Source organism: Cicer arietinum, chromosome 6 (genome assembly GCF_000331145.2).
Source record: "Cicer arietinum cultivar CDC Frontier isolate Library 1 chromosome 6, Cicar.CDCFrontier_v2.0, whole genome shotgun sequence".
Taxonomy (NCBI): domain Eukaryota; kingdom Viridiplantae; phylum Streptophyta; class Magnoliopsida; order Fabales; family Fabaceae; genus Cicer; species Cicer arietinum.
In genome coordinates, this window is record NC_021165.2 from 9,284,784 (window position 1) to 9,304,786 (window position 20,003).

General features: G+C 29.6%; 3 protein-coding genes across 9 annotated transcripts in view; 1 reads left to right on the top strand and 2 right to left on the bottom strand.

The window, feature by feature from the left end:
- Window positions 1–935, bottom strand: part of LOC101509423 (protein NRT1/ PTR FAMILY 4.5-like) — a 3,282-nt gene extending 2,347 nt beyond the window's left edge. The window contains exons 1-3 of the mRNA XM_027335689.2: window positions 822–935; window positions 435–528; window positions 1–178 (exon numbers count right to left, since the gene is read on the bottom strand). The exon at window positions 1–178 is cut by the window's left edge and continues 94 nt beyond it. Coding sequence (XP_027191490.1) covers window positions 1–178; window positions 435–528; window positions 822–824 — 275 coding nt within the window. The 5' untranslated portion in view covers window positions 825–935. The remainder of the gene's footprint in view (window positions 179–434; window positions 529–821) is intronic.
- Window positions 936–8,356: 7,421 nt separating this feature from the next.
- Window positions 8,357–10,596, top strand: LOC101513946 (dynamin-related protein 4C). Its single transcript, XM_004504204.3, has one exon. The coding sequence runs from the start codon at window positions 8,402–8,404 to the stop codon at window positions 10,436–10,438; it is 2,037 nt and encodes a 678-aa protein (XP_004504261.1). The 5' UTR covers window positions 8,357–8,401; the 3' UTR covers window positions 10,439–10,596.
- A 678-nt stretch (window positions 10,597–11,274) lies between these two features.
- On the bottom strand, window positions 11,275–19,507 carry LOC101514281 (probable LRR receptor-like serine/threonine-protein kinase RFK1). 7 transcript variants are annotated; one of them, XM_027336027.2, is made up of 24 exons: window positions 19,231–19,507; window positions 18,372–18,546; window positions 18,085–18,156; window positions 17,907–17,975; window positions 17,757–17,828; window positions 17,394–17,465; window positions 17,216–17,287; window positions 17,062–17,133; window positions 16,888–16,959; window positions 16,708–16,779; window positions 16,548–16,619; window positions 16,273–16,341; window positions 16,076–16,141; window positions 15,677–15,739; window positions 15,386–15,433; window positions 15,224–15,267; window positions 14,573–14,961; window positions 14,303–14,501; window positions 13,683–13,859; window positions 13,290–13,408; window positions 12,989–13,199; window positions 12,325–12,559; window positions 12,100–12,250; window positions 11,275–11,947 (listed from the first exon to the last, which is right to left on the bottom strand). In XM_027336027.2, exons 1-24 carry the CDS (start codon window positions 19,313–19,315, stop codon window positions 11,594–11,596), a joined length of 3,030 nt encoding a protein of 1,009 aa, XP_027191828.1. In that variant the 5' UTR covers window positions 19,316–19,507; the 3' UTR covers window positions 11,275–11,593. The 7 variants fall into 7 exon arrangements, with proteins under 7 accessions (XP_027191828.1, XP_027191827.1, XP_027191826.1 ...); XM_027336026.2 differs by having other exon boundaries at window positions 11,275–11,965; window positions 16,548–16,610; window positions 19,231–19,505; XM_027336025.2 differs by having other exon boundaries at window positions 11,275–11,965; window positions 19,231–19,504.
- Between the last annotated feature and the right edge of the window lie 496 nt (window positions 19,508–20,003).

The following is a 20,003-nucleotide window of genomic DNA, read 5'->3' on the forward strand; positions in this document are numbered from 1 at the left end:
CTTCCGATCCATGTATCAGCAAGAACTGCGACGACAATAGAGAGTATGTAACTAACTCCCATGAAGTTGGTGACCATGTTAGCTGCATCTGCTAGTTCATAATGCATTATAGAATTGAAGTATGACACCAAATTCACTGCTAGTGATAGAGTTGCCATGTTCTCAAATGCAAACGCCCCTGCACCCAAACCCAAATTAAAACTGTTACAAATAGGAGTTAACAATTGGTTAGAAATTAGTTAGTTTGTTAGAGATAGTTAGTTTTTAGTTTGATAATTATTGGCTCTATATAGAGAGAGTTCATTGTATTACTTTTAGCATCTTTTATCAAAATAATTCTTTATGAATTTTCCTCAATCTCTAGTTTCCAACGCTTTTTTGATCATTTCTCTACAAATCATCAAAATTCTAAGAAATCAATACTTAGATCTTACCTAGTACGAGCAAAGAAACTTTCATCCCCCCATGTTTGTGTCTCACAGCTACTCTTCCTCTCCAATCTACTTTCCCATCAACTAGCTCTTCTTCCTGCATGCATGAATTGGACTTACATAATCAAAGATTAAGTAGCATGGAAGAAATTAACACAACTAAAAAAAAAGTTCATTAAATTAGTAACACAAAATATGAAGTTCATCTCTAATTTTGTCGCGCTAAGTATATAAACACTCAAATTAGAAATCAATTTCATTTTTGCCTTAACTTTTTTTCAATAATTCAACTTTTTTAATAGTGTAGCTGGAAAATGTTAGATGCATGGGGTGCATGCATGCATATGTAGATAAACAATTAATTAATAAAGAATGAATGAATTAGAGTACCATTGTTGTGGAGAAAACTCTTTAGAGTAGCTAATATTTCAAAAGAAAGAGAAGAACAAGTAAACTAGGATGGCAATAGTGGAAAATTAATCTATGCCCTATAAATACTTTTTCTGTCAACTATATGCAATACATTTCAAGTGTACAAACATATATATGATAACCATTCCATATGGAGGTAGATTGCACTGTTCTTGTTGGATAGCAAAATTGAGTTATATGGAATTTGCCGACTTTATGATGACGTACATGTACAAATGGCTATATAATAATTCAATACAAGAGTTAAAGAATATTAACTCACTACATATTATGTAAAATTTAATATAAGATGCATTATTATACTTGAGTGAACTGAATACTAATTGTTAACCAACTTTGGTTATAGGATGATTATTTAAGAGAATTTCAGTTTGTATTTTATCTAAAATAATTTTTTATTAAATTTTGTTTATCTTTCAATTGAATTTAAGATTTTTTTTTTTTCTGAACGTTTCAAAATTTCATTTGAACATAATTGATTTTGTAAAATAAATTTTATTCATTGAGTGACTTTAAAGGGGAGCAAGTTATATATCCTATATTTGAATTATTTATATAAAAAAAAACTGTGTAATTTTTGTTTTTAATTATCTAATTTCGAGATAAAAGAGACTTTCATAATCTAAAATTCAATTTAGAAGTAAATAAAATACGACTAAAAGATTGTTTCAACCCGAGCATAAATTACTTTTTATCTCTTGTAATCAAAGACATGTGTTTTTACTAAATCATGATTAGCATGAGAAAAAATCATGGATGCAGAGTGATGGGGAAATATTGTATTAAATATATATTAGCATTTGAAGATTTGTTTGTACATTATGTATAATTGACCAAAGCAACTCTCCAGCAAGAAAAATGATGGGAATAGTCCAAGAGCTTCATGGCAAACACTTGAGTGTGTAACTATCTGTCTCTTTAACCTTTTCCTTTTCACCTTCGGACACAACTTCAGGGCACTCTTTCAACCATTATTTTCCAACAGTAACACCCAGGGCTAAAATATACTATACTTAAACATCTTGTTTAGGATATCATTTATTAAAATATTGGCAATTTGCTAAACATTATTAGTTAGTAGTACTTGTAAGCAATAAATTAAAATTAAAGTATTCTACCAGGTTCACATCATATTCTATTATATAAATAAATTTGGATGATGTCGATAATAGCAATAATTTGGTTTCATATTGATTTTATTTGTTGAGATGTGGTAACTGAAGCCCACTTGTTGTTAGCTTCTACACTTCAATTAGCCGGCTAAATGATAGAATGACTGCAACCATTAATTCACTTTATTATTATGATTTTTCTAATTCCAACATTAAATCACATGGTGATATTGTGAAAGGAAATTTTCTTTTTTCAGTCATACAAAATTGAGAAAAGGGTATGAAAATATACAAATATTCTCCACTTCCCAAACTCACAAATAATCTTAGCAAATCGACAAAAGCCCAAACAAATGCTATGTGACATTACAGAAGCCCGTTAAAAAAATAAAACCCATTAAACTACATTAATAAAAGACCTAAAGCACATTAAACTAGTCCATAATTACCACCTTCCAGTTTATATTCAACTTTATTTTACACTTCATTATTTTATAAAAAATATTCAATCATCCGAAAATTTTAAAAACAAAAAAATAAAAAAATTATGAATTATGAATTATGAATTTTTACACTAACATACTTAAAGATTTCTAGCATCGACTAGTCCACGCTAAAGTCCACATTTTAGTAAAAATTCAAAAAATAAACATAGCATCCATATTTGCGTGGAATGACCAACGTTAATATATATTCTTTTTAAAAAATTTGTAACACAATTTTATTCTAAAATTTCATTTTTATTGAAAATCAAAATTCCACATGAGTAAAATAAATATTTTGAACATGAATATATATTCCAAATTTTTCCAGCTTAACGTGGGTTGGCTGACGCTACAACTATTTTTTTCTTAAATTACATCAAATAGTTAATTCCAAAATTTTAAAATTCTAAAAAATTTGATAGCAAATTTTATTTTTCTTAAATCCAAAAATTATCAAAATTTCATTTTTATTCTAATTATCTTTAATAAAATAATACAAGACTTATTTTGTAATTTTAATATAGTTTTGCAAAGGTGGAAAATAGATTTCTCTCTATCTATAATCTTTGATTCTTTAGAAGGATGCTATATTTTTTATGAAAAAAAGAGAGCATGGTATTCCACGTTTGATATGCAATTTGTCGTGTGTGATTTTTGAAGATTAAAATATTATAAAGACTATTATGAATATAATAAAAATAAATACGTTAAATTTTAATTTAATTGATAAATAATAATATTGTTAGGTTGAAATTTATATTAATATTATATTATTTATAGACAAAAGATAAAATGTTGTAAGAGTAATGTTTATACTTGACATAAGAGGTAAAGTTCATCTATTAAACTTGAATTAATTTCTTTTTATATGTATTATAGAGTACTTAACTTGACTTGATGGTCAATATAAAAAATAGAAAGACCAATTTGTGGCCAATTTTTACTTTTTACATTTTATAAAAAATATTGTATCTTGTATATATTTGTTGTTGGATTTTGACGTAGTCGTAAACTTTTGGCAATGTATTTACATATATATATATTTGTTCAACTATATTAATATATAATAAAACTATATTAGTATATTAATCTTCTAAATAATAAATTATCAAAAATAATTTTTTATTGTTTTAACGTTAATGTAACTAACTTGGAACCATTAAACAATTTTTTTTATTTTTATAGAAAAAGTATTGCTATGAGAGGTGGAGATCCACATCCCAGTTAGTAATTTGGAACCATTAAACTATGTGTTAGCTTATATTGCTGTTTTAATTTAAATAAAAATTAAAAATAAACTCATAAACATAGTTAATGAAAATTACTTCTAAATTCAGAATATTATTCATTGTGATTTGATGATATTGCAAAACTTTTAACACTTACAATAGATAAAATTATACTATTAAACTTATCTTCAAATATGAAAAATCAAGTTAGATATATTCAAATACAAAAACTATTATAGAAACATAAATTCGCCATATTTTTTTAATATATGTAAAAAAAATAATGAATTTTTATAAAAAGCAACAAAGGTAATATAAGCAAAAATTTATCTAATTATGTACTTGAAAAAAAAAACTGGTGGTTCACATTTAATCTATTCTATGTAATTCTAATAAATAAAATTGAGTCTATTTTTTAAATAACCTCCATAACTAATAAATTGATAATAATTAAAGTCAAATTAAATTAAGGATATTTTATAGATAATATCATCAAGAGAAATTGGTTTTTTTATTTATTTTGTGAATACTGAAGAAAAGTATATATATATATATATATATATATATATATATATATATATATTATATAAAAAAAAAATATATATATATATATATATATATATATATATATATATATATATATATATATATATAAAAGAATCTGTTTACTTTAAAAATAACTCAGTAATGAGTTATTTTGCTTAATAATTTAATATAAATAATAAATTTTATTAATCTAAATGTTAAATCAAAAGTTTTTATTAAATAGATTCAACTCCACAAATTTTAATAAAATTTTAAAGTTATTTGATACTTCATTAAATAATTTTAAATGAATGTGTAATAAACTTTTAAAAAGTATAAGTAAATATCGATGTCTAGATTACATAGCGACATATTTCATATTTTATATAAAATTTTATGTGTTTAATCATTAATATATTATGTCAACAATCAATGATTGAATTTGTGAAGTTTATATATATATATATATTTCAAAAATAATATGTTAATTTTGAATATATTTCATTTCATTTAGTAACTTTTTATTTCTGATTCGACTATGACATAATGAAAATAGATAAAACTACTGTAAAATTTATAATTCTTTTTTTACTAAAAGAAACAATATTTATTGATTCAAATAGAATACATGGATGTAATACAAATTTATTAAAAACATAAATGATGAATTTGTAAATAAGTTAGCAACATCCAAATTAATAGTGTAAATTAATATGTTTACAAATATGATAAAATTCAAGTGTTATGAATATCTATATATATGGCTATGTAACAATGAGTCAAAGTTATTGATTACAATTTTTAATGAATTCAAGTTATTATGTCAATGTGAATTAAAACAAACACCACAACAAGAAGAAAAAGAAAAAAACCAAAAACCGTAACACTAAGATGAGAAAATCCAAAAACGTCAAACGACAAAATCACAAAAAATACAAAAGAAAAATTAAATTTATACCATTGTCAATATATTTAATAGATAAAGAAAAAAATAACGTATAGTTTATTTGGAAAAGACGGTTGACCTAAACCCAATTTAGATTATTCAAAACTACTATCTTTATTCATTATTATAAGTACTAATTACTTTTATTAAAAAAAAATTGGCAGGATAATTAATATATTTATTTTATGTACTAATGTTCCTGAAACAACTTTTACCCTTGTTAGAGATACATTATTTGAGGAGGAAATATTCTACAAGAGACTAAAACTATTATAAAAATAATTACTTTCTTCATTCATTTCTTAACGACTGACCTAATAGATCTATCTAAACCCTTCTATAAAATATCTAATGACACTTTAGCCTAGTCTTAACATATTTGAACCATAACATCCCACCAATCTTGAAAATTAGATTTTATACTTCCACACTTTGACCCCTACTCTCACAATTGTTGAAAAATTCAATTATACATATATCATTTTTATCTCTTTTTCTTGAAATTTTGACACATTTTTATCCTACAAAATTTTCGGCATGGAATTTTGTTTTTAAAAAATTCAATTTAGAAATTAACATTTCATAAATTTCAATTTTTTGGTATAAAAAAATTAAATATATAAAAAAATTTGAACATGAAAATTTCAAAAACTCAAAATTTATGGTTTAAAAAAAATTGCATAAAGAAAATTTCAATAAAATTTACTGTATGTAAAAAATTGAGAAACAAATTTCTCATAACGAAAATGTTAAAAGCTAAAAAATTTCATGTAAAAAAATAGAAAAAAACTCTTACGTATTGAAAATTTCAAAAACTCAAAATTGAAAATTTCAAAAACTCAAAATTTCCGATATATAAACTAAATTGAGAGAAAAAAAAATTTCATTCCAAAAATTTAATATTACTTTCTAAATTTTTGGTATGTAAAAAAATATAGGTGGGATACAAAAAATAGACTGATTTTGTTTAAAAATTTTGTATTTTCTACAAGGGTATTTTTGAAAGTTCAAACAATGTTAAAATGTGGAGTAGAAAATTCAATTCTCTTATCCTTAAGGTGGAGATTGTAATTACAAAACCCAACAATTAGTAGTGTTGTGTGATCGAATATGAAAAAGACTCAAATCAATAGTCTAAATCTAGATAAAACTCATTCATCATATTCTCAATTCTATTCCCATTGGGCTGAATATAAATTATATATGGCCCATAATAATTTGAAATAATAATAACAATAATAAATACATTATTAAATTAAAAATGCTTATTTAGAACACATTTTTTTCTAAAGAGTGCTTATAATTAAAGAAAGACTTAGTAAAATTTGTACAACTATAAATATTTTTAAATAAATTTAGATAGCAAAAAGCTACAGTGTTTATTTATGTATGTTTCTGTTACTCTGTACTAGTATTTGATTTTGCCCTATGAATGAATTATGAATATGAATGGCGTTAAACAATGAGTAACACTACTATCAATTAATTAAAAGAGCATTGCAACTTGCATTTCTCTTGAAAACTCAACCAACGCGGGTTTGTTTTAATTTCTTCAAGACAAGATATCAATCAAATTAGGGTTTATTATTATCTTCAATTATGCATTTTAGCTGCAACTCCACTCATCATTTTAAGCATACCAAACGATTTGTAATTATGTGTTACTCAACTTTGCATCTTCTGCGTGTGTATTAGTAGTATTACTTCTACTCATATCAAGACAAGTGACAAGGCAGTGATCAAATGAGACAACATATAACACGAGACAGATGTAGTACTAGTACTAGTATTGTTCTAACTTTATAAATACTTTTATTATTATTAATATATATACCACGATGGAAAGATTGTGAAAAACCTATAAAAAAAGACAATAAAAATGTGAATATAAAAGTCATTTAAACAATAATAAATATACATCTTAAAAATCACAACTTTTTTTATTATAATTAAGACAATTTTTGAAAAAATATCTTATAATTAAAACTCTGGGAATTAATTTGTTCACAAAAAAAAAATCCTATGATGATTATATACTTTTTTTTAGATAAATATTAGTGTAGTTAGTATACTATAGAATAAAATATAAATAAAAAATAAAATTAATGTATTTGATCTTAATTTTTAATATTTGTAGTGTCATACCTCGAAACTTTAAATCTTTTGCATGAAACTCTTTGGATTGTTGTTTCTAATGAAACAAAATAGTGGCACTACTTTAATTATGGAATACTAAAGTACCATGTACTAGGGGTGGACATAATTATCGGACCCACCCGAATCCGACCGACCCAATATAAAATTTAAATTTGCGGACGGGTTTCTTCGGGTTGATGGGTTAAGCGGGTGAAAAATAAGGGTTCATATGGTTTTATACGGTCGGGTTCGGATGAGTATTTTGGATCCGCCGATACCCGAACCCGACCGATTTATATTATTATTTTTATATTATATATTAATATTATTAATTTTATATTATATATTAATATATAAATTTAAAATACACAAAAAGTCACTTGCCAAAAATTAAAAAAAAGGCCAATTTATTAAAAAAACCCAGCCACAAGACAAATGTTTTTTAAAAGCAGTCCAGCCCAACAACAGAACCAAGTCCAACAACTCAGCCCAATTAAAAATAAGTTAGGTAGCAGATTGGGCCAATAAATTATAAAAGAGCAGATTTTTTTTCTTAAATAAAAGCAAAAAAAACTGAATAATTTAGAATGAGAAAAAAGCAAAAAAAGTCCAATAAAATCCAACCCATTTTTATCCGCCCATACATAACCGACACCCGATCTACCCGAACCCGACGTACCCGATTTAAAATATAGACGAAATTGGGCCAAAACATCAAACCCATGGATTGGGCCGGTTTTACATTTTAGGCCCGAACCCACCCATACCCGCCCGATGTCCACCCCTACCATGTACCGTAAAATGGAGTACTACTTTAGTTATGGGATTGCATTGCATTGAAAAGATCACACATGAATTACTACTACCATAGCATGCATGCATCGAAGACCTTAACAGACAAACTGTAAATCCAATTTCCCTATAAACCTCAACTAAACTACATTAATTGCAAGATACCAAACAACCCTCTCTCCCTTCATTTCATTTTCCCTTTAGTCCTCTATAAATATGCATTTCAGCTAACTATCCATTCACTTGCAAACAGTTTGTGTATCCATAGCATACCCTCATTGTATCACATTCTCACTTGTGTTGTGTCCTCAAAATGGTTGTAACAAGTAAGAGAAGTAGTACTACCAAAGCTACTCGTAAAAATAATGATGATGAATCATCACTTGCATTAGTCCATGTTGAGCAAGCTCAACCTCTTTCTGCTGTTGCTCCAATTGTTTCATCTTACAATGAGAAGATACGTCCTGTTCTTGATGCCCTTGAAAATCTACGGCGTCTCAACATAGCCAAAGAAGGGATACAGTTACCAACCATTGTTGTTGTTGGTGACCAATCATCTGGAAAATCCAGTGTCCTCGAGTCACTGGCTAGTATTAGCTTGCCTCGTGGACAAGGTATCTGCACGAGGGTACCTTTGATTATGAGGCTTCAGAATCATCCACTTCCACAGCCAGAACTCTTGCTAGAGTTCAATGGCAAAACAGTTTCCACTGATGAAGCAAATGTTTCAGAAGCAATAAACTTGGCTACTGAAGAGCTTGCTGGTCTTGGAAAAGGGATTTCCAACACTCCTTTGACTTTAATTGTGAAGAAGAATGGTGTTCCTGATCTGACAATGGTTGATCTTCCGGGAATAACTCGTGTTCCGGTTCATGGTCAGCCTGAAAATATCTATGATCAGATTAAGGATATTATCATGGAGTATATAACTCCTGAAGAAAGTATTATCTTGAATGTACTTTCTGCTACTGTTGACTTTACTACTTGTGAGTCTATTAGGATGTCACAGACTGTTGATAAAACTGGTTTGAGGACTCTTGCTGTTGTTACCAAGGCTGATAAATCTCCTGAAGGATTGTTGGAGAAGGTTACTGCTGATGATGTTAACATTGGTCTTGGTTATGTTTGTGTGAGAAACCGTATTGGAGAGGAGTCCTATGCAGAAGCTAGATTGGAAGAACTTCACTTGTTTGAATCTCACTCACTATTATCTAAGATTGACAAATCCATTGTTGGTATACCTGTTTTGGCTCAGAAGCTTGTTCAGGTTCAAGCTATGATTATATCAAAAACTTTACCTGAGATTATCAAGAAGATAAATGAGAAACTTGTTCATAATGAGAATGAGTTAGATAATTTGCCTGCTAATTTATCTTCTATTGCTGATGCTATGACTGCTTTCATGTATATCCTTAGTTTGTCTAGGGATTCTCTGAAAAAGATTCTTATCTCAGGAGATTTTGAGGAGTACCTTGATGAAAAAAACATGCATTGTACTGCCCGTCTGGTGGAGATGCTTAATTTATATGCAGATGATCTTCAAAACTGTGCTGAAAGTGATTGCACCAAGAATTTTATGATGGACGAGATAAAGGTGTTGGAAGAGTCTAAGTTGATTGGTCTTCCAAATTTCATGCCACGAACAGCATTTCTTACTATACTGCATAGTAAAGTAAAGGGCATTGCATATATACCAATTAATTTTGTTGAAAATGTTTGGAACTATCTTGAAACTGTTGTGATTTCTGTTTTAAATCGTCATTCTTCAAATTACTATCAGCTTCAGGTGTCTGCTCGCAGGGCTGGCGTGAAACTGATAGAAAAGAAGAAGAAAATTTCAATCCAGCATGTGATTGAAGCTATTGAGATGGAGAAGCTGACGGATTACACTTGTAATCCTGAGTACCTGCTTGAGTATAATAAGCTGATATCTCAACAAGATGAATTTTTGAAACAAGTTTTATGTACTGCAACAAATCCTACTCATGTGAATCTTAAAGGAGTTGGAGAGATTGATGTTGTGAATCTGAGGAATTATCCTCATTTGTTAAGTCAGGCGTTTGATTTGAAGGCGAGGATCATTGCCTATTGGAAGATTGTTCTTAGGAGATTCATTGATAGCATTGCGTTGCGTTTAATGTTAAGTATCAATGAACTTATCAATACTGATTTGCAGAAGGAGATTGTTGATGATGTTTTATCTTCTGGTGGTGGCGGCATTGAGAGGCTGCTTGAAGAGTCTCCTTATATATCTGGAAAGAGACAAAAGCTTAGCCGAAGTGTGAATGTTCTCAGGGAAAGTAAAGAAACGGTTGCCAAAATCATGGACAGGATTGGAATCTATGAGTAGATGTTGTATTTTAAGTAGCTGGTCCTATTGTCATTTGAAACTTCTATCCTGGTGTAATGGTGTTGGTTTGTTTGTTTGAATCTGTCATGAAGGTTTTTGTTTGTTCTATTTTATCGAGTCGTTTTGTTGGTTTTTGTGATACATTTTCTTCCATTAAGGTATGGTGTTTTTGTTATTTCTTTCGTTTTTGTCTTTATTTATTTATTTCTGTATTAATTTATTTTTAGAATTGGTATACTGCTTAGATGATGAGTTGGAAAAACACTCAAATCGGCCATTAGAACATTTGGTAGTAAAATCAAATCGAAAACTTAGAAGTAGAAATTTCCCCTTCACACATCATTTAAACTTTGTAGGCAGAATGTTTCACATATTCAATTCACGTATGCCTAAATAAAATACTGCTATAAACAAAGGGTAAAACTGACATGTGCCCTAAAGGTACATGTGTAATTGATTTAAAAGTAAACATTTTGTCCTGTCTTTTCATGTTTTTATTCTGTATTAGGGGTAATTTTTTTTTCAGACTTATACTGTGTCTAAATATGATTTATAATCCCTTACCTTATTACTTTTTTTTAATATTGAGGAAAGGGTAATTTTTTATTAATTAAAGTGACACTAATGGTCAAATTTTACAACCGCCCCCCCTTACCTTATTACTTACTGACACTAGTAATATGTAGTATAATTACTGTAATCATTATATTACTCTTCACCCTAAATCATATCTAAAACTGTGAAGTTGCAATTTTCACCAACGCCCCTACCACACGCTACACATAAAGCATGATCTATAAGAGGAGAAATTAGATGTTACATATTGTAATTTGAACTAGTTACAATAAGCAGTGTGTTTCTTCAATTGCAGATATTACCCAAAATTTACATATGCAATTCCTCTGGACTTTTAAGAGAGCCCTTTGTACGTTGTTTTTACAAAACTATACAGTAAAAGGGAGTCTCTAAGCCCCTCCCAAAAACAAGACAAAAAATTACCCTTTTACAGTTTTACTACTCACCATCCAAGAATAATTACTAGTCTTGTTGTGAACTCATATCATGCTAATGCTAATGAAGTAATAAAAATGAAGCTAAATCTGCAATCTGCCAAATATACTGGATTACTGAAAGAATAAGTCTCACTATGCTGTATTATGACTCGGAGGTTATCTCTTGTAAATCATTGCCAAATACTGAGGGAGTGCTATGTGTAAGGTGTCCTGTTGAATCGTCTGTCCGGCTTGTGCTCAAACTATGACCTTCCTTGTTTTGATGGATGTCCCTCATGGCTTTAAACCTTATATCTTCATTGAAAGCATTACTTTCTGGGACAACATCTGGAATGCTTATTCTTCCTTCAAGCATGTTTACAACCTCAGACATCGTAGGCCTAAGCGATGGGGAGGGATTAATGCACAAGAGAGCTACTTTCAGGATATTTTTTGTTTCAGTTGGGTTTACCTCTGATCCCAACCTCTCATCAACCAGTTGCATAAGGTTTTCAGTCTGTTCCAGATATAATGCCTACAGTGTTAATTTTTGTTATAATTTTTAAGCGATGAAAATAACAAATATTTACAATTAGAAGATGACTATAAAACGGGAGACTTATAATGCCAAACATGGATAAGAGGTTGTATAGTGTATTTGTACAATACCTTGTCTAAGAGACAAACACAATTCTCACTTGGCATGTAATTGTTATTACTCTTTCCACTAACAGTTTCCAAAACCACGACTCCATAACTGTAAACATCAGCCTTGTAACTCAAGTAACCCCACAAAGCATATTCCGGTGCCATGTATCCTCTGAAAAACATAGATTTTGATTTTTAATTGAGAAAAAAGTTACGAGTTACATTATGAACGGAGAGAGAACTTACATTGTGCCCGCCACTCGGGTGATGACATGGGTCTTCTCCTCTTCATCAAGCCTAGCCAACCCAAAATCAGATATTTTAGGGTTTAAATTCCCATCCAGTAACACATTAGTAGCTTTAATATCTCGATGAACAACCTTGAGTCTTGATTCTTCGTGAAGAAATGCAAGACCTTTTGCTATGCCAATGCAGATCCTAAGCCTTGATGGCCATTCAAGTTTAAGCTGATTTTCTGAACCTATAGAATGTGCAAAAAGAAGTTATAGTGGAATTCATGCACCTAAGTCTTGATTCATAGTAATTTCTCATAATGACCATTGGCAACTTATGTTACATAACATGTACTCCCTTTGTCTCATTTTAATTTTAATTGTCTGATTTGAGTTGTGTGTGATTCTTAAGAAAATGATTAATTTTATTGATTTTAATGATAAAGTGAGTTTCATTTACTAAAATACTCTTATTAATTGCAGTTAGTTGAAATGTTTGATGAGTTGAGATACAACAAATAAGGATATATTAGTGCAAAAAAAGTAATTAATGTTGTATCGGTATTATAAAATAACAAATAATTTAAGATAGAGAAAAATGACAAAATGAGACATTTTAAATGAGACGGAGGCAAAAGACACATATAATTGGTGTATACTTCAGTGTAAAAACTCACTGAATAAGGCATGGGCCAGGCTATTATTTTCCATGTACTCATAGACCAATATTAATTGATCCCCTTCAATGCAACATCCATGAAGTTTCACAAGATTAGGATGTTGCAAACAAGATATCATCCCTATCTCGTTTAAAAATTCACGGTTTCCCTGCCGTGACTTTGAAGAGAGTTGTTTAACAGCTACCCATGTACCATCAGATAATTGACCCTGAAATTCAACTGTGGTTTAGAATTTTACATGCTGGTGATAAACATTATTTTTTATGTTTGGAAGAAGATAGTATTTTCACTCAAATACCTTGTAGACAGGACCAAAACCACCTTCCCCAACCTTATTAGTGGGACTGAAACCATCTGTGGCAGCTCTAATTTGTTTTAACGTAAATGCCCTCATCTGAAAATCTCGCCCTTCGAAAACTATACGATAAACAAATAAATAAAAAAAGCATTTCAGAGGAATAATCAGGTTTGTTCTATCTAGATAATTGACTTGAGTTTAAAAAAAATTCATAACATATCTGCATGGTTTGAGAATAATAGATATATAAGTACAGACATTTGTTATGTGACTATAATCATATACATAGAACATTCTTGTTAAGATAAAAGGCACCAGCTGCAGACAAATTATTTATAAGCTTGAAACTAAAATAAATGATTATCTTCAATCCTGACATGAACATGTATTTACCTTCTTCTCTTCTCATTATTCCTTTGATATAGCCTTTCCTCCAAGAAAATCCTATCATAATAAGGATTAGGCACAGAGCTGTAACTCCAAAACCTACTCCAATGACCATTTTATGCCTTCCACTATTATGGATTGAACATGATTTAGAGTCTGGAAGAAAAAAACACGAGAGCTCCTCTGGTTAACCAAAAAAAGAGAACATTCGCAAAACAATTAAGTTAGAACTTCAACTTTAAAAGTTAAGCTGTTTTGCTCAAATGCAGAAAAGACAGGAAGATAGCTTTGCTTAGCTATGGAAAGATAAGCATGTTTTCATGCTAAGTCCCATTCAATAATACATTGCACTAAATACCAACAATTAAAGATAGTGAAACTTCATTCCATGCCTTTTAAATGATATGGAATGATTAAACCAACAAGCTTAAGATTCACTTATATGCATAAGGATGGTGATGGAGAATGAGAGAACTGTCATCACTGTAATGCCTTTAGTTATGTAAACAAACTTATTTGAATTGCATAGATAACGATGGATAATACGGCACTATGGTAAAATATATGCCATAAATTTGTTCCACATTAATATTGCAATAAACAAGTTAAAGCATTATATGACTCACCAGAAACAATAGAGAAAGCCGATATAAGGGGACCATAAACTCCATCAACAGGAATCCTTGTAGTCCCCTTGCCTGCCCAGTAGAATCGAATCTCCAGAATACCGTCTGTTACAGTGACATTATATGCTGATAATATACGTGGTTTTTGAGCAAGGTGCGATTTATCTTCAATACTAAAATCCTTCCAAACCAATCTTCCCTGGAACAAAGGTTTCTTGTTAAATCTTGAACTAGCCAACAAAAGAGTATTTTCTTTATTTTGATTAATACCTGAACATAGATGTCAAAGAAGCGCTTCCCAAGACTTCTATATGTCTTATCATTTGTAAATTGTATTTCTGCAAAGTGGAGATGCACAGTATATTTCCCATTTTCCAAGCAATAGTGAAAATAAGTAAGTGAAATTGGAGAGGCGCGAGCTGTTGTATATAGTTCCGGTATACTCAAAGATGACAAAGACCTGGAGTAACGTGTATTTTGGGAATCACCATCATCCATGAAGTCTCCAGTGCTACTAAATCCCCAGTGATTTTCATAATCATTATAATATTTAGCAGTACCACCTACAACATCTCCATCTCCAATATAGAGAATATTTTCACCATTTTCCTTCACTTGTATATCCTTTCCACCACAATTAACATGCAAACAACTTGAATCTACAATAATAGAAAAATAATAGATTTAGGGTTTATATATATATATTGAAAATATATTTCTATTTTGAGGACTTGGATTTGTAAATTTTATTCTGTTTTTCAAACTTCTTAGATTTTTATCTAATCTTGTTGATTTCTCTATTATTGTTGGATGTCTGATGGTGTTGAGGGTTTCATTTGATTAAAAATAAATTGGCATGTGGCTTCTCTGAGACTTGGTAAAGTAGCAAAAATTTCCAAAGGTAGAATAATATATACTTACATGAAGGACAGTTCAAAGTTTGTGAACACGGAAGAAACCCCTGTCTGTCAAGAATCAAAATCAAGAGAGACGGATATCACTACTAAAGCTCCAACTTTCAACATACTTTACTCAAATAATTAAAAGTTAAAACAAAGGAAGAATTAAAAGATAGGGTCTTACAATGCATTGGTCCCTAAGGAGCTCCGGAACAAGTTTAGGTTTAAATTCCTGATCAAGTTAAACAAGAAGAAAAAAAATCATCATTTTTACAATAACATCAAACTTGAAGATACAGAGGAATATCAATGATGTTATTTATACACAATTTTCATACCACCTCCCTTTAAGATAAAAACAACACACATTTTATGTCTTTATTGGTCCAAACTAGAAAAAAGTGTGAAGAAAGTCTAGGAATTATGGTTACCCAAATCCTAGGAATAATTATTGCAAAAGACTTAGCCTTCTTACAGGTAATCTCCACAAGCAGATTTTCCAGGTCCTTGCCATGTAAAGTTGTTGTAAGAAAGATCACTGCACCCAAATATTAGAAAAAATATTATCGGCCATCAAATGATTATTATAACTATATTTTCATACAATCATATTCATCAACTAGTGCTGACTCCACCCATTAAACTTGCCATTTTACAAGAACTGAAGTTAGAAAAGGCCCCATTGTCTAGAAAACTCAGCAAAAATAATGTTCTGTAAAGGAATAAAGAATGTCTAACCAAGAACAAATTGTAAAGAATTCAAATTCAGTTTCTAACAATATAGTAAGGAATGACAGCTCAAAATTTGAACTTGAGCAGTAAATGATATTACTTTGCAATGCTGAGGTAGAAATAACTAAGTTAAGAAACATACACATTGCTTCCATCCATCAAGATTGAGTCAGGTACATTACCACTAAGCTTGTTGCTAGTTAGGAAGCTGGAAAAAAGCAATGTAAAACTTGTTTTACATAAATAGGCTACTATATCAATGCACATAAATATGCATACAGCCACTATTCTAGTTCAATACAATACAATATAGTTCATGATTTAGAGAAGTACACTTACACAAATCTCAGATGTCCCACATGAACAATATTTGGTATTTGCCCAAACAAATTATTGAAACTGAGATCCCTATAAAAGTTGAAGAAATAGTATAAATTTCCACAGTTATAAAGTTTTGATTATGATCTCGAGTTATGTGAATAAACAACTATAAATATGCCGTTCATTGCGACATCAACAAAAAGACTAATAGATGCAGCCTAAAATGTTTTACTTACAGTGACAAGAATTTAAAAACAAGGTTAAGCATATAAAAATTCAAATCTTTTACTTACAACATTTCCAATTTCTTCATTGTCCAGAAATAGCTAGGTATCTCTCCAGTAATATTGCAATTCCTGAAAATCCTAAATTAAAAAGCCTGTTCAATTACTTTAAATCCAACAATAGCAGATAAAACGTGCCAACTAACTTTTAACATAAAACCAAACATACAATCTTATCATTCCTGTCATGTTGCTCAAAACAGGAAAATCCTGACTTGGACCAGTTATGTCACTAATCCTCCTGTATCATAAATTCATAATTACCACCATGAGTTAAAATATAAAGCAGAAGATGAATTAGGGAGAGAACATTAAAAAAACTAATACAATTAGTAGGCTTTTTACTTACAATTGAGATAAATTAGTCAAAAGAGATATATTTGATGGGATAGGTCCCTCCAATCCACTTGCATGCATTTCTCTTCAATAATGTACATTATAATAAGAATATCTATCTTAAAATAAACATAAAGTTACAAACACATTTGAAGATTTGTTTAAAAAAGACTGATAGCAATCTTACAGTCTCTGAAGTTGTTTCCAATTCTGTATGAAGTTAGGTATTTTTCCATTGAAACTATTATCATTTATCCTACTGCAATGCACCAAAAATTGGTATTCATCAGGGAAAGTGTCGATATTTATTTTCTAAGAAAAAACAGTTAATCAGAACTTACAAATCTGTCAAATTTTGTAACTGAGCAAATGTTTCTGGTAAGTTCCCAAAAAAATTATTCGATGATAAAATCCTGCACAAATAATATTGCATATAAAAAACCACCATATACATATTGTTTGATCTTTCAAATATATTATAACAATAAAGCACATGAATCTTGGATCTCATTTTCTTACAAAGTTTGCAGGTTTAATAGACTTCCAAGTTCAGAGGGAACAACACCAAAAAATTGGTTTGCTTCAAGGTTCCTGATTCGAGGCCAGAGTAAAAGAATGAAAAATTAGAGATGTCGACGAAAATGTAAAATAAATGCATTATAACATAACATTGATAACATTATAGGAATTCTAGCTAAGTATGATAAGTCAATACACACGTAGGTTAATATTTGAAGCTTTCAATCAGATCAGAACCATATAGGAATATACATATCACAAGTAATATAAACTTAGAAACTTAGTTTCACAATTGAATATTGAACTTTGATTAACATAATTCTTGAAAAACAAATAATGAGAAAAATCTATTCATAAACTTACAGGTATGTTAGAGTGGTAATATTTCCCAACTCTTTAGGAATTTCCCCTGATAAACGATTAACAAGTAGAGAGCTGCATAATATGTTGTATTTATTTAATAAAAAAGCCAAGTAACTAAATAAAAACTTCAATTGGTCGATAAGAACTTACATTGAAGTTAGTTTAATTGAAGCCCATTCCTTCGGTATCGTACCATTTAGGTAGTTCAAAGCAAAATCACTACAATGAGAGCACATTTCATTTCAATCAACAAGGCGATTAAATCCTCCAATATAAAAACTAAACTAAATTTTAACATAAAATTACTAGTAGAGCATCTAGTTCTTACACTTCTCTGAGGTACGGAAGCTTAATCAATTGGGACGGAAGCGTGCCAGGAAGGTTGTACCCCTTTAATGTACTGAAAAAATGGAAATTCATTTTTCAGAAAAAATTAGGGTAAACCTACTGTTATTAACAATGGTGTTTCAAATAGCAGTCAACAAAAAGTAACTCATATCTATCAACTATGTGAAAATTAAGATATATATAAACATCTAGCTATATCAGAGAATGTAACCAGAGATAAATTAATAACTTCAATACGCTGAGGAGATAAGATAAAGAGATGTTTACATCCTTACAACATGACAAAAGGTGTCATTTTGAGAAGAGCAATCACATTCAATGCTGCTTTGAGATCCATCAGGTGGCTCTTGCGTTAAACCAACCATTTTAATTTGACATGAATCACCATCAAACTTCCAATAGGTGGCACCCATTGTTCTAGTGATTTCTTCAAGAGCATCAACTAATAAACATTTGAGGACAATATAATTACAACATAACAAATAAAGTTGAAGGTGTAAGAAAAAAACAAAATATATAGTTGTGTTATTTCAACAACTAAAATTGTGATAACTTTGGCGACAATAATCAACCTGATACACGCAATTCAAACAGGTGGTTAATTAACCACAAATTAATTAATTACCAACATAATTTCATTAACCACAAATTCGGATGCGATTAACCACAGTTTTCACTTGTTCAAATTAACATGTAGACATAATTGAACACCTGAAAATTATAGTTATTTAACCACGTCCAAATTTGTGGTTGATGAAGTTATCTTGGTGGTTAATGAGTTTCAACACCAGGTATATCCATTAATCATATGATGAACCTAACAAACAATCTATTTGGTTGTAAATAAATAATTTCTCCAAAACATATAGAGGGTTGAGGAAAAGTTAACAATAACAATAGTACAAAAAGTTTCCAAATTTGTGTTCTTTTTGTTTTCTATGGTATATGGATCAAGATGTATGATGCATCATGCAAGCAGACAGAAAAAACACAAGGGGAGGTTCATCCACACACAAACATTTCTGATACCATACCCCCTTTGAACAGTTTGTTAAATAAATACATTCAACAAGATAATAGCAGTGTAGCAATAAATAACTAACTAAAAAGGAAAAGTGAATCTTACTTTCATGCTGAGGTAGTTTAGATTCTGCATAACTGAAACAAGTAAATGAAATGATTGAGAAAGCTAAGAAGATCTTAGATAGCATCCTTAAAGAAAGACTCAGCACAAAGAATGGTAAGATACTTTTGACAAGTAAGATTAGATTGGTTGTTTAGTTTTCAAAATAAAATCATTTTGGATGAGAGAGAGAATATGCATGTAATGTTGTAGTTAGTTTCATTGAAATTTCAATGGTGGGCAACTAAAGCACACAGACATTTCATACTCCCTGTATTAGTATTTAGTACAGTGAATCTTATTTTATTTTTTTGTGTATTTTTACTTTTTTTTAAAGTGAATTATTGAAACTAGTTCCTCTAGTACCATTATGAATGGTAAACTTTTTCTTCAAAAAGTTCAACTTACTGCCTTACGTGTTCAAATTAACCTAGAGACTACCAAAGCTCAAAAATACACTTGCACACCTTTTTCCTCTATTTCTTGGATCGTTCCTTTAATTTTTTTGGTTTTAAGTCTCAAATTATGCATTACTTTGTTTTTTTTTTATTCTGTAAAGAATCATGTGGCCATGGCGTGTATTTTTGGTCTTTTGTCTTATGTTGATAAGATGGAAACTTCAAATCAACTTTTTTCTTTAAGTATTAAATATACAAGAAAATGATTATTTATTAATTTAGAATTAGAGTTGTCATATCAACAACTTAAAGTAATAATCAAGACATTAGATTTTGATTCGTAAAGAACTTATTAAAAAAAAAATTAAACATTCAATC

What these genes read in the sequence shown, in the direction of transcription:
- LOC101513946 (XM_004504204.3), top strand. Translation starts at nt 8,402, where the DNA reads ATGGTTGTAACAAGTAAGAGAAGTAGTACTACCAAAGCTACTCGTAAA.
- LOC101514281 (XM_027336025.2), bottom strand. Translation starts at nt 19,315, where the DNA reads ATGCTATCTAAGATCTTCTTAGCTTTCTCAATCATTTCATTTACTTGT. An exon ending in TTTTGTCATGTTGTAAGGAT is followed by an intron (nt 18,157 to 18,371) that starts GTAAACATCTCT and finishes CCATTTTTTCAG; the next exon opens with TACATTAAAGGGGTACAACC. An exon ending in TTGACTAATTTATCTCAATT is followed by an intron (nt 16,780 to 16,887) that starts GTAAGTAAAAAG and finishes TTTATGATACAG; the next exon opens with GAGGATTAGTGACATAACTG.